The sequence below is a fragment of the Trachinotus anak genome, unplaced genomic scaffold (assembly GCF_046630095.1).
Source record: "Trachinotus anak isolate AG129_WGS33_773 ecotype Australia unplaced genomic scaffold, CSIRO_AGI_Tana_v1 ptg000019l, whole genome shotgun sequence".
NCBI classification, from domain to species: domain Eukaryota; kingdom Metazoa; phylum Chordata; class Actinopteri; order Carangiformes; family Carangidae; genus Trachinotus; species Trachinotus anak.
The window spans coordinates 24899377-24913460 of record NW_027273870.1 but is presented as its reverse complement, the minus strand read 5'-3'; the positions used below and the strand labels follow the sequence as shown (position 1 = coordinate 24913460).

Below are 14084 nucleotides of genomic sequence, written 5' to 3'. Positions count from 1 at the left end.
TAGCCGTAATTCTAATTTATGTATGACTAATTCTTAAGAGTGATCCATTTATTATTGGTGAAGAGGTATGTTTAAGTCGGTGAACAGCATATACTTATGTTGTATAAAATATATCCATAATATTCCATGGGTTAATTGTTGCCCATATTTGGCTTTGTCTGCTTTGTAACAGCTTTATCTGCAAAGCTAAGTGATATAATCTGTCACAAAATAAATATGGATTAGGTCTCACGGAAAGTTCAGCAGCAGTTCATCAATCTACTGCATGTTCATGTGATTCCTTTTCACCCATGAATGTATGCAATGACACTGTACTGTATATGCACTGTTCAATTAACTACTCTTACAATGTAAATACTAAGTACTGTCATAATTTTCTCATACAAATCTAACAAAGAAAGATCAATGATGATTATGATGCATTTAAAACGTGTTAAGAAGGTTATTCATTGTGTGTTAAAATAAAAAAAGTAAGTGAATAAGGAGTAAAGCAGGTGAATGCTGATATTCTACCTGAAAAAATAAATGCAACGAAAGGTTTATTCAACATCTTTATTATGAAGTACCTTTTTAAAAGAAATGTACAAGTGGAACCAGCACAGTGACATCTTGGCGTTTACCTTTGAAAAACAGAAACACCATGGACATGTGGTGCAGGTCTGAAGACACGTATGAAATGGTAATGTACATATTTACAGCAGAGTCTATCAGAACAGAAGTGAGCAAGCATGACTGCAGCTAAAAACATAACAGGACTGACTGAAAATAAAAACTTACATTAAAAGCATGGATTGGTTCAATAAACATATTTTGAAAGATAAGATGATAAAGGCACTGTGTTTCACACAAATCGACAACACAACAGACGCTCTTGTTTGTTTTGTCCATCAAATCATAATCACAATAAAAACAACTCTTAACAAATGTTGTCATTTTAACTGTCCCTGGGCGTTCCAACAAAACAGGTAAAATATATCAGAGGGCCATAGCAGTTTCCACATAAACATTGAAACAAAATAGATAATTCAACTCATCAGGAAAACATTCCTTATAAAGAACATGCTTGGTGATTATTAAAATTACATTTTTTTTATAAACAAATACATATCTAAATTTAAAATTTTATATTGAAGGCAAAATGTGTTGAAGTAAGGACAAATGTTTTATGATCCTATGTTTCCCTTACTGGGCAAAAACCCAGGACAAATTGTACTCGTCATTCCTGCAAGACCTTCTGTAGGACCCCTTTGTTTGATGAACACATTCAGTTAACTGCCAGCATAGAAAACACAAAACACTCAGTCAGACCAAGAGTTGGAGATCAGTACTGAAGGTAGACTCAGGCATGATGACTAGACAAATGAAGGGGTTTCCTTTGAGGATATAGCGGGTAAAAGTAAAAAAAAAAAAAAAAAAACAGATTACATTCAGCTTACATAGCTGGTGTGTTGTCAGCGCAGTGTACACTGTTTCATATTCATGATTTTATGATATTCTGGTGCTGAGGCCTCGCTGCTGTACTCCAGTGATGTTAGAAGCTTAACAGAAGAGTTAGATAATGTTGGAAATGAGCTTTTTTTTCTTTCTTTATGAGAGGTAAATGAGAAGATCCAATATCAATCTCATGTCTGTACATTAGATGTGAAACTGCAGCCGACAGCCAGTTACCTTAGCTTAGCTTAGCAGAAAGACTAGAAGCAGAGGGAAGCAGGGAGCCTGGCTCAATCCAACGGTAACAAAAGTTGCCTACCTGCACCTTTAAAGATCATCGATTAACATGTTATATCTAGTTTGTTTTAGATCTAAATCAAGTGAAATCAAAAACGCCCAACACTCTCTAGTTTCAGTTTCTAAATTGTGCTTCTTTTCTATAAAGTGACAGAAAACCAAATTTCTTAATTTTGAAACGTCGGTCCGACCAAGCTATTTTTAGATGTCACCTTAGGCTTTAGGAAGGTGGGTTGAGGTGACATTTTATAGACCAATCAATTAACTGAGAAAATAACTGGCAGATTAAATAAATAATAAAAATTATCAGTAGTTGTAGCCCTAGTTTGTTTAACCCATAGAAAAGTTAACCCACTGCTTGTTGTAAGCTTCATATCTGCAGTACAGACATTAAAGCAGTATCTATTTTCTCACCCAACTCTCAGCAAGGAAACTAATAAGCGCATTTCGCAAACTGTCAAGCTATTAATTTCAGAAAAGCTCCAGATTTTAAACTCCAAGTTAAGCTACAATGTTTGAAGCGTGGGAATCTGCAAGAGGAAGAAGAGATTCCCTTCTGCTCATGATGAAAAAGCACAGATACTCATAGACTTGGACTGCACAGACACACGCATGTAGGCATACGGGACGTACGATATGCTCTTTGGCTGATTTCAGACATACACAACTGACACAGGCTTTCACACTCACCAACACGCTTCAGAATAAGCATTCTAGATAGTAATGGCATTGGCCAGGCAGGCAGGCAGGCAGGCAGGCACCTAGACTGAGCTTGGAGTTATGTACACAGGCTCTCAGTGTAGCAGAGTAGTTAGAAGATGCGTGAGGGGACTGTTTAAAAACACCTGTTTAAAAACAACAGATACTGTGGTCAGAGACAGTGCACATGTAGTGCGCACTCCTCTTTTTCATGAGAATATTTAAGGAGAGAAAAAAAAAAATCCTATGTTTAAAATCTATTGCGCAGGAGAACAGAACTGCACACTCAAAAAAGTAAACAGTACAGAACTGAGGTGCATGGATGTGGTTCAGAGGAAACAAACAAAACGGCTGCCCTGGCACGACTAATGAGCTAGCTTCAAAACATACACAATAATACAAAATTAAGTTGAGATATGACGAAATTAGGCTGCATTAGTAAGTAATAGTACCTGCCTTGTACATACACAATTCAAATAAAATGAAAACAAGTAGCTAGGATACTTGTCTTATCAAAAATATGTAGCTTTGGTAAACAAGTTATGTAGAGAACTGTTGTCTGAACATGTTGATGTGAGAGATCACTACATGACATCTAGGAATCAAGGGTGAGAAAGTTTCTCTGTTTTGAGGCTATGAAGTCAGTGAGAGGAGAAGCAGGCAAAAAGTTCCACTCCCCAAAATCCTCTGTCCTCTCCCCTTGTCACCAGCTGATGAGGAACAGAGACAGCAAAAGGCAGTGAGACTCCCGAATGGAACAAAACTGCTTTCTTACTGTCCCGAGCACCGATTGAAGAGTTTCCGTGGTAATGTAGCAGCATCGTAATGGTCTGCGGAGGACAGGCTCCTCCATAGCAGAAGTGGAAGACTACTTTATCCTCTCTCCTTCCAGCAGTCCCCTCACCCTTTTCCCATCCATCGTAGTGGAAGTGGAAGACTGGTCAGACATCAGATTTTAACAGCCCTCCTCGAATATCCACAGTGGAGACAAGACAGGTGAAATAATTTATGTTCCTTTCCTCCGCTCCCGTTTCATCTGGCCGAGCTTCTTCGCTTGATGTGGGGTTGATCCAGGCGCTGACGCCGATATCCAGATATTCCATAATAATAACCACCTCCTTAATACTTAAGCCTCTACCATCCAGCGCAACCTCCCTTCCGTCACACGTTGCTCCCTCCATGTTTCTACTTTCTTTCTTTCGTTTCATTTCCTCAGCTGAACCCTGAATGTTCTCTTCCAGTCTCTTCTTTTCAAATTATGTAATTTTTAGTTTGTTTTTTTTTTTTTTGCAAATTTGTTTCGTCTTGCTGTTCCCAAATTTCAGTCAACCTTCTCCACCTTCCCGATGATCTTCTCCTCGAAGATAGGCAGGATGGCGTCATCGTCACGGACTTCCTCAAACACCACACCACAGTCAAACTCGTCGCTCACCTTCTTGAAGTAGAACCTGCACACAAATTACAGTCATTAGCTCTCAACTGAGTTTGTTTGTATGTGCCAAATAGTGAGCTGAACAATGAAAAAATATGTTTCTCTAAATTGTACCACAGGGACCAAATTCTAATTATGCAGTTGAATACTATTTATATATTGATATTTTATCATGTTTACTTTTATTCATTGTATATTATGTTTAATTAAGACCTACTCTGAGTAAATATATATTTTTATTTGTGTTTTACTGGTACCGTGCTGTATGCGATGCCACTTTGAGACCATGCAGCAATTTTACAATATTTAAATTACAACACTTGAAAGTAGTTTGTTGCTTACAAGTTTAGAGTGTTGATAATTCTGTTCCCATTAACTTTATCTTGTGACAGATTAATAAACCTGCTTTGCTTTTATTTCAAACAGAAGTCAGAGTGTGCTGTGTGGATAGGGCATTAAAAACACATGTCTACTTAAGGTTACACTGTCTACCAAGTTCTTGATGCTGGGTCTATCATTGCATCAGAGGTTCTCACCTGTAGTGGCCCTTTTTGGTAAGCAGCTCCTTGAACTGGCCCAAAGTCACCACACGGCCTTTGACTGATGTTCTGTATGGGATTGGCTCTCCACAAAAATAGTAAGCGACCGTCATGTTCTCACATGCTTGGCGCTTTCCAGACTTGTGCCTTAAAGAGAACAAATCCATGTCAAAACATTCAAATAAGATACAAATAGCCACAGGCACAGGCCACTGAGGAAAATGTAATTTTATTCTACATACATAAAATTGACCTGACATCTCACCTCTGCTTGGCCTGCTGTAGTGCATTCCTCCTCCTCTCCTCCTCCAGCCTCCTCCTAGCCTCCTCCAGCTGGGTGAGGGGGTTGGGAGCCGGGTTGGGGGGCATAGCTGGGTCCTGGATGAAAGGGTGTGAGGGCTGGACCTGGGTGGACGAGGAGCCGGGGATGGCCGTGGACACCGAAGAGGGGTTGTTACGCAGCTGGGCTGAGACCCAAGGGTGCACAGCTCCAGGCCGCTCCACTGACGTCGGACGTGGTGACTCGCTGCTAGCTCCCGTCCTCCTGGAGCTGCTGGTGCTGCCGCTGGAAAAACAACAGGGACGGAGGGAGGGAGAGGATGAATGTCAGGGGATTTGATTTACAGATGAATGCCTTGCATCCATTGCATCCATCAGTGTTGTGCGTACAACTTCTTTCCACCGCCCATTAAGGGCCAAAAATTTTTTAAAGGTTTGATTGATGCTGATTTGTAAATTTTATGTTGATGATATTACACACATGTCAGAGTTTACTGATCTAGTGAATCCTCTGTTGTCCTACAGGTTAATCTTTTACCTTGAAAAATACGGCTGCATCATAGACATTAAAATTATGTTATTTCAACTAAAATACTAAACATTAATTTAGATGAAATACTAAATATAATGAATCAAAGGAAATTCAGTTTTTATATTGCTCACCCATGAGAGCTCTTCCTTTGTCTATCTCCTTCCATCATCCACTGCAGAATCTTCTGGTTTCTCTCCAGATCCTCCAGTGGCACCTGAGTCTCCACACCACGCCCACTCTCCTCACCTTTACCTGATGTCTCTGAAGTCTTCTTACAACCTCGCCGTGATAGCGTGCTGCCTTTACTACTGCAGAACGAACAGGTAACACATACATCTGAGTAAAAGACAGCACACACAGTTTGCTGCAGACCTAACAAACGTCAGCACATATGACCACGGTGGCTTACCTGTAACCCATCCCCTCGAGTGTGCTGGCTCCAGCCCCGTCAGCGTAGTTTCGAGCTCTCCCTGCGTACTGGCCAGCCGGGTCTCCGTTCCACAGGAAGTTGGGCTGAGACCTAGAGCCTGCCTCCTCCTGTCCCTCTCGTCCTCTGTGGTGGTAGGGCTGCTTGTGGTGATGCATACCTGACACAGATATCAGGGTGAGATCCATTAGTGACAAACTAGCCTCTCCTCAATAGATCCTGCACTAAACTACAAAGCACACTACTGCTGCAGCTTCATTTGATGCCCATAGCTGACACTGGACACAGGTTATTTCCACGTCTGAAAAGCAAATCTCTCCAACAACAGTGTTTTTAATATTATCTTTGTAAAGCCAGTTCTGTGGCTTGTTGAAGACTTGTTATATTTCTCTACCTTTATGTCCAAGGCAGCTGATATTCTATAAATTTCTCATAGTCAACAAAATTGCATTAAAAGACCAAAACAATAATTTGATCCCTCAGACAAGTTGTGTGTGTGTGTGTGTGTGTGTGTGTGTCCAAAGCCAAAGTCACAGAGCTCCACTGTTAAAAACCCATTGAAAGAGCCACACTATTGGACTGTGTGACATATTTCTTCATTATAATCAGAGGCTTTTACTTTATTATGAGTCCATCCCACATACACAGCCCTGCTGTCATAAATACACACTTGAGCAAATGCACAATTTCCTGCTTGAGTAACATTTGCCAAAAACTACAGTACCCAGCTGGGTACAGATGGCAGATGTTGCGATGCTCATCGTACACTGCCGAGATGTTTGGGAGTTTATTCTCTCTGCTGTCTCTCCTTCCCCTCCACAGCCTCTTACCTTTGACCCCAGCAGCAGGCAGACTGTGACCTCCCCCTCTGTGTGGGGGGTAGTGAGGTGGTCCGATCCCCCCATCAGGTGAGCGCGACGATTTGGGAGGAGTGTGTCGACCCCCTCCTCCTCCTAAGGTGCTATTGGTTGCCCCTGGCGACTGGCAGCCCGGCGTTTTCATCACGCGCGATACATGTTCATCCAAAATAGACTCTGGGTCGTCGTCATGGGAATCCTCCATGGCAACGAGGCCGCCATAAGTGGTGACGGTTGCCGTGTTAGCAGTGGTCTCTGAATAACGGGCGCCGTAGAGAGGTGGAAACGATGAGGGGAGGGGGAGTGGTATGCTATGAGAAGACATGGAGGTTGTCATGGAGATGTCAGCATCGTCCCCCTCTTCTTCCTGTTGGGAATATGAAACAAATTTTTTATTTCAAAATGGACACTATTATTGTATAAACCAATCAATTGCAATCTATTTGATATTTATTAAAAAAAATAGAGAGACTTCATTTAACATCACTATGAAATTTAACAGCCTATGGTTAAGTCTGGCTGCAGATTCTGTCTGTAAATTTAACTCTACATTATTAAAAAAAACCACCAACAACAAATTCTTGCCAAAATACAAAGATTTTCTTACATTTTTTCCCTTGTAGAGGAAAAACGAACATGGCAACAATTATTATTATGACAGAATTCATTATGATGCTGTATACACAACTCGCTATATGCATATAACATTTGGAACTTAGTAACACATTTCAGAATTCACTGATTTCCACCATGTAGCCCTACTGGTGGATCCATCCCCCTATTCACCCCTCGTTTTTTGTGTCAGTGTTTCCAGCTTGTGAGTGTGTTCAGACAGAAAATATCTAGTAGCAGAACAGCATGAAATATGTTTTAAATTATGCTGTTACAACCCAGCTCATTGTTGGGGAAACAACATAAACCAGTTGTAACCGCAATGATTGCAGCCGTAACAATGTACAAAAACGTTTTGTTTACCTTAGTGGTAGATAAAAATCACTTTGGCAAACCAAATTAATGAAGTCAAACATAATTCAATCATAATTTACAATTAGGGCTGTACCTGGATCAGAATTTTCCAAGTTGGCTCTAAGTCGTTTGTTTTGCTTGAATATTAGACATTTGGAGGAGGGAATGATATTTTAATATATCATGGTTTTTTTTATCATGCGCTTGTGGTTTCTGCTTTTGCAATACAACTGTTTTTGATTATCATCTGTGATGTGAAAACATCAGATTTCCACACTGTCAAAGACATTAAGTGAGCATCCTGGCCACAGTTTGGTTATAAAAACCTAGCGCAGCATGGAGTGTCTCTCCTGCATGGCCGCTGCACTCACTGTGAGGTGATTTGCCAACCATAACGCACAGCTTCTCATTACTAAAGAGACAAACTGTCCAAGTTCTCAATGTGACTCATAATTCACCAAGTATTTCTGAGGCAACAACATCAACACTGTGTGAATAACTGGAATGAATCACGGCTTCACTCACAGGAACAAAACCCCATCACATCGTCACGAGAAGCACACACACGGTTGTACACTCACCAGTCGTACTCTCTTCAGCCTCTCTTCGAGTCTCTCCTGAGCCTCTCGCTCTCTGAGAACCGTCTCCAGCCTGCTGATGAGCTCCGCTGCAAACCTCTCAGGCTCTACGTGGATGTCCTTTGGCATGCGGTACGTGCGCTGCATAAAGACACATCGGAAAAAATTAACAGCCATGAATTCCTACACACATCTGCTGCTAAAATTGAAATGCCAAATTTGTAAATTAACGTATAACTAACAGATTTTATATAAGAAAAAGGTAATAACAATTAAATGGCACAAAAAAGAGCGTGAGTACTGTGAAGAGAAACACATGAATATAGATGTACTAATTCTAATAGAGAAAATAGCGTGAAAGCTCATTGTTTACCTCAGTAAATTAATATCAATATAACACAACTGTGTGACAAGATCCCTTAGCTATTTATTTACAGTCACAACAGCATGTTGATAAACAAAGGTCACAGGGGTTCCTGTTACCGTCACATGAATGCAGCTGTGCGTGCCGACGTGAGGCTAAAATGAATGGTGTCTGTTGAACTCACAGGTATATGAGGTAGGGGCACACGTCCATTGGCTTTGGCACTTTCATGCATCTCTTTGCGATGCTGCTTTCGATATCTGTATGGAGGAATACCATCTCTGCACGCACAAAGACACAGACAGACGGACCATCAAACACAGATCTTAACAGCTCATTAATTACTACTGAGGCGTAGTATTTGTTATTGAGCACATTCACATCCAGTAACTGAATTATTGAAGGAGTGAATGAAGTAACGAAACTGTGCAGTAAGTCTGGGTACATCAGTGTGTACTTACACGCTGCTGTCGGTCAGCGACAGTGTGTCTGCGTCACTCGACATGCTCTGCTGCTCACTGTCATTGGCACTGGTGGCTGGAGCGCGAGCATATCCCATGTTCGCGTAGTATGGGTTTACCGGCTCCCTCCATGGTCTGAGGTTGTGTAGAGAAGATTTGAGGTGAGCTCACATTAAAAGGCTGGTACGTGTAGACATTCATTCAGCATAATGCTGGGAGTAATCCATGAATTTTCAGGAGCTTTCTCCTCTTCTCTCTGGCAGTAAACACAATTTCTCTGGCCAGGACATGTCTCAGGACTTTTCATGTTTTGGTTGCAGCAGATTTGGTTTCTTGCCAGTTTTGACTAACTAATTATTTTCATAAATATTCCAATAATTAAATGTCATTTGAATTCAATTTTATTCAGAAAACAACAACTTAGCTCCAAAATAGGTTTAACAATCGAACTTTTGTTCAAGTAAAGAATCAACAGACTCCTATGATGAAATGTAGCTGCATATTTGCATTGTGTTTGATATGGTATATATACAGAAAAGCCAAATAATTTAAAAAGCAATGGATATGATCAGATTTGGAAGACAAGTGTTTTTAAGACTATTCCATTTGCAATAATTTACGATAAAAATGGGGACTCCACTGGTATAGTGGACATGGACAGACATGGTATGAAATAAAGCTGGTAATGAAATGACAAATGGTATCATTACTAAAATTGGCTGAATGCCCACTGATATGTTCCAATACTAATATAAATTATTATTATTACTATTATTATTATAAATATTTCAATTACAACACATGGTTACAGGGAAATAACATCACTGTCTTCATGATTACACTCCCTCAATTACAGACACACACACATACACACCTGTACTCCCTGCTGTCCTGCCTCCTCCTGTTGGCTGAGGCTCTCTGCGGTGCTGTCTGCATCAGCAGGCTGTGAGTCAGTCTACCAGCTGGTGTGTCTCCGCACTCCTCCACATCCTTCTCTTCCTCCACCTCCCTCACTCCTCCTCCCACACACCTAAGAGCATCAGAGGCATTCATTTAGTTATTTCTATTTACTAGTTATGAGAATGTTAAATGTTTTTTCAGTGTTGCACTGAGGAGGCCAGAAAAGTCAGTGCAGTATATGACGTTAGTGGTGTGATGTAAAGTCTCAAGCTCATCTCACCTCCATTCCTCATCCTCAGCTAGTGTGGGTAAGTACCCTGGCACAGGCTTTGCTGGCCCCGATGAAGGGCTCTGATCACTGGGGTTAGGTTTGGGGCTCTCTCCTCCTGTCCGTGTGTACTCCAGGTACAGGTCCGACTTAAGGAACAAAGGGTAGGTGTTCTCCTCCATCATGGCCTGGATCTCTGTCTGGGCCTGGAACATAATGATGTTACAATCACTTCCTGATAACATAATTAGTGCATGATCTCATCAATGGAACACACTCTTCAGTCTGAAGCAAAGACTAATGGTGTTAAAGGTTGTGACCCAGTTCCTGGCTCTTCACTTTGCTCTTAACTTAGTCTCAACACAATTGCTGCACTGCTTAGCTTTTACATAAAAGTGTAAACACAAGCCACCATAATCATTACACCAACCTGTTACAGACCAACACAGTGAAGCCAGGTAAACCGGCATTTATGTAACTGGCTGCGCAGCTAGCTTAATACCCGGTCCATACTGACACAGAGAAGTGGGCTAAACCCACACTGGAGTTCTATCTGAAAAGGGTCAACGTGCATTACTTGATGTGGTTTCACAACTTCTCTCCTGACCATGTTTGAAGGCAAGTCTAATGGTATTTGGCTTTGGTGACAAAGTCTTTTAATCAGGGAGGGAAATTTAACATATTGACATTTAAGCAACATTAACTGATGAACTGCTAGAATTTTGTAAAAAAGAAAGAAAAAAAACAGTATTAGAGATGAAAGCAAAGGGGATCATATCATGGGGGAAGGTTGGTCGCAGAGAAAAATAAAACTGAAACTATCTTCATTTGGTTTATTATGGTAATTATGTAACCTCATTCTGTGTAATTTTGTTGATGTGGAAGGCACTACAGTCAGACACTTGAATTTCTGCAAACCAGACCTGTGATAGGAGTCAGGAGTCTCATATACTATATGTGGTCTGAACAGTAGACCTCTGTCATATTGAAAGAGGGCAATAAAGATCAGAGGTGAAAGAGGGCATAGGTGGGTGAGCAAAAAACCTGAAACTAAAACTGCACTTGGTCCTTTGTTGTGGTTCTGTGGTTATGAAAAAAGATGAGAAAACATAAATCTGTGCTCTACATGCGGAACAACAGCTGCACCCTTTTTTCAGACATATTTTAAAATACCATTTTAATTTTACTGCTAGGCTGTCACAACCCTTTATGACCACAGGAGCAGGGCTGAGGACCCAGAAACCTTTCGAGGTACCCAGGTACTAAAACTGCAGAAATCTGGGTCTCGTTTTAGGTCATAGGTTGTGGCCCCTAAAAAAAAAAAAAAAAAACTCTTCAGTGGAGCAGTGCTGAATGTTGCTGACAGGTCTTTAACAAGGCTCAAGACTGCAACAACTGTTTTACAGCATTTATTCTGACTGCAAATATGATTTATCTTCCAATGAATGCAATTACTCTTATATAGAAAATTAATTAATACACAAGCATATGCCCTCTACTACAGTGAAATTGAACTTTTTATTTGGCATGTTTTTTAACAAAAGGTACTCTTTACAAATTCTGGCCTGTTCAAAGTCCAGCTACACCAGCTGATGAAAGCAGATGTGGCTATCAGGTTCCTCAAATGTGCAAGTAAACACTGACATACAGCTGGACTATGATGGATTTATGGGCATTTAAACAATAACACTTGGCCTACAAATGTGCACTGAGGAAAAGTGATTAAAACTGTGGGGAAAAAAAGATGACGTTCTCGGCATGAGGTTGCAGACAAAGATAGCTGCCATCAAAGCCAATTGTGGTACTTTTTGTATGTCATACATTAACTTGCAAACAGGCATAATTCAGTTTCAGTTTCTGTATTCTTCGCTCTGGCTGGCACGTTAACAGCCTGAACTTTCTAACCATCAGCCTGGCTGAACCTGACAATTTTAAAGAACTGAGAAGGACAGAACACAGCCTGTGGGATATCTATAACATCCTCCACTGGTCTGTGTGACCCAACATGCACCACTCTCGTTAGGAATCTTTACAAGCATGAAATCAACGTCTTAAATACCTGTTCAAACATAGCAGGGTCTGGATGTGGCCTTCCCACACAGTCCCTGATGAAGCTCTTGGTGGCTGCTTTGATCTGCCTGGAGACAATCCCACTTCCGTCTACAATGTACTTCCTGTAGATGGCCTTGGCCAGCTTTGCCCTCTTCTCTTGGCTCGTCTTCCTGAACCCCGAGCAGGCAAACCAGAAGTCCAGAAGGTCTGCACACCCTTCCTGGCACAGGAAGTTTCGGAACAGCTGGATACCTTCCTGGTCGTCTAGGAGAGAGTGAAGTGACTCAGCCCACTTCAGGTAAGGTGGAGTTGGTGAAGCCGAGCCCTCAGGTTCATACCCCAAGTCCAGATCAGGGCGACGCGGAGTCGCAGACGATGAGGAGGGTGTGTAACTTGATGGATCCCCCATTTTAGATAATGAGGATGACGGGGGATAGCCAAGGTTTTGGGAAAGGGTGTTTGGACGGGTGTTGGCTGACTGGCCCGGGGGGTCCACATCAGACCCCTCCTCGCCAGGAACCGGGGGTCGCGGGGCATCCTCAGTGAAGTGGGTAGGGCCACTCAGAGAGGCCACAACCCCACCACCACCCCTGTACCCAATCCCATGTAATTCTCTGACAACACTCATGTCTCTGATTGCACAAGGCAGCGGTCAGATCTTCGCCTCGAGCAACGATTCTGCTGGCAAACGATTCACCCTGTGATGGAAACAAGAAAAGCGGTTAGCTGCAGCACTGGGAGTTAACACAAAGGAAATAAACATTATTGCTAAGACGATGAAAACCGACTGACTCATTTCTCGCCCACTTCACTATGTCAGATCACTAATGCACACACACACACACACACACACACACACACACACACACATATATGTCTATCACTAAGCAACAAAATGAGATGATGAGCAGAACAGATACATGAAACTGAATAGGTCAGGAGACAAATGTGGTTGAGAATGAGGAGAATCTTATCACAAAATCTAAAAATAATGCAAGTGAATGTTACCTTGGCATGCAAGCTTATCAACAAAGATTTAAGAATTAATTATTATTACTACCGACTGCTATTTGCAGATACCACCTGAGACTCCACAGACTAACAACAGTTTAATGCTGTGTGCGTAAATCTTAAAGCGGAATTTCACCATCAAGTTTTTGTCGAGGGTTTAACAGTCCTAAAAACCAGCGTCAGAAGCTGGCAAAACAAAGCTCACACTTCGCGTAGTTAAGCCAGACATTTTCCAAATAATCAACAAATGTTAACAAGCTAAGACAGCTAGCTAGCCTTGTAGCAATGCCACCACCGATGCCAGTGCTTTAAAGTGAGAATCTCATTCATCTTGGCCTGCAAAGACGGTGGGGGATGGGTACAGAAACAAACTCTACAACCACACAAGACGGGCCTGCATGCAAAACACTTCCACACAGGCGTCCTTTGAACAAGTATTCGTGCGAACCAAACTCGTACGGAAGCAACGCTGAGTTTCCAACTGACTAACTCCGACAAATCAGCGGATTTAACATCAAACAAAACAAGAAAGCGAGGGCACGTTTTCCACTCTGCTGGCTGCAGTGCCAGCTAGTTTTGGTTAGCTTTGCTAGCTGGCTAGCTTAGCTAGGTGCGTTAACGTCCCGTGTTTTCCACAAAAGTGTCCGTCCTACCGTCTCAGAAAGCCCGTTCCCCGTAATCCGCTGCATTGGGGATACTGGCGCGAACTGTGTGCTCCAAAACGCAGCATATGGGTGGCTTTCTAATATTAAATATTAACGAAAATAACCCGTCGTCTTGCCCTTAACTCCCCATGGTGGCTGGTTTCAATAATACGGATCGAGAGAATACGCGCCTGCGCGCCGACGCTGTGCGGTGTGTAGCACGTTTATAGATCCGCGACGGCTAGAAGCTGCACACACGGCTACCGACTGAGCTTAGCAATGGTGTTCAGATTCTTTAGTTAAAGTTGAATTACAAGCACTACAGTGCAGGAATACCCCATTAGTAT

At 41.9% G+C, this 14084-nt stretch overlaps 1 protein-coding gene across 1 annotated transcript; it reads right to left on the bottom strand.

Moving 5' to 3' along the window:
- Nucleotides 1-538: 538 nt before the first annotated feature.
- LOC139636337 (axin-1-like) lies at nt 539-13922 on the bottom strand. Its single transcript, XM_071504328.1, has 13 exons — nt 13747-13922; nt 12090-12780; nt 10043-10236; nt 9737-9892; nt 8863-8997; nt 8586-8682; nt 8041-8178; nt 6467-6860; nt 5619-5796; nt 5341-5517; nt 4664-4963; nt 4396-4545; nt 539-3875 (listed from the first exon to the last, which is right to left on the bottom strand). The coding sequence occupies exons 2-13, from the start codon at nt 12708-12710 to the stop codon at nt 3749-3751; spliced, it is 2667 nt and encodes an 888-aa protein (XP_071360429.1). The 5' UTR covers nt 12711-12780; nt 13747-13922; the 3' UTR covers nt 539-3748.
- Nucleotides 13923-14084: the final 162 nt, after the last annotated feature.

Coding starts and splice junctions, on each gene's coding strand:
- LOC139636337 (XM_071504328.1), bottom strand. CDS start 12,710: ATGAGTGTTGTCAGAGAATTACATGGGATTGGGTACAGGGGTGGTGGT. Junction 6,861..8,040: donor GGCTGAAGAGAGTACGACTG/GTGAGTGTACAA, acceptor TATTCCCAACAG/GAAGAAGAGGGGGACGATGC. Junction 3,876..4,395: donor ACCAAAAAGGGCCACTACAG/GTGAGAACCTCT, acceptor ATTTGTGTGCAG/GTTCTACTTCAAGAAGGTGA.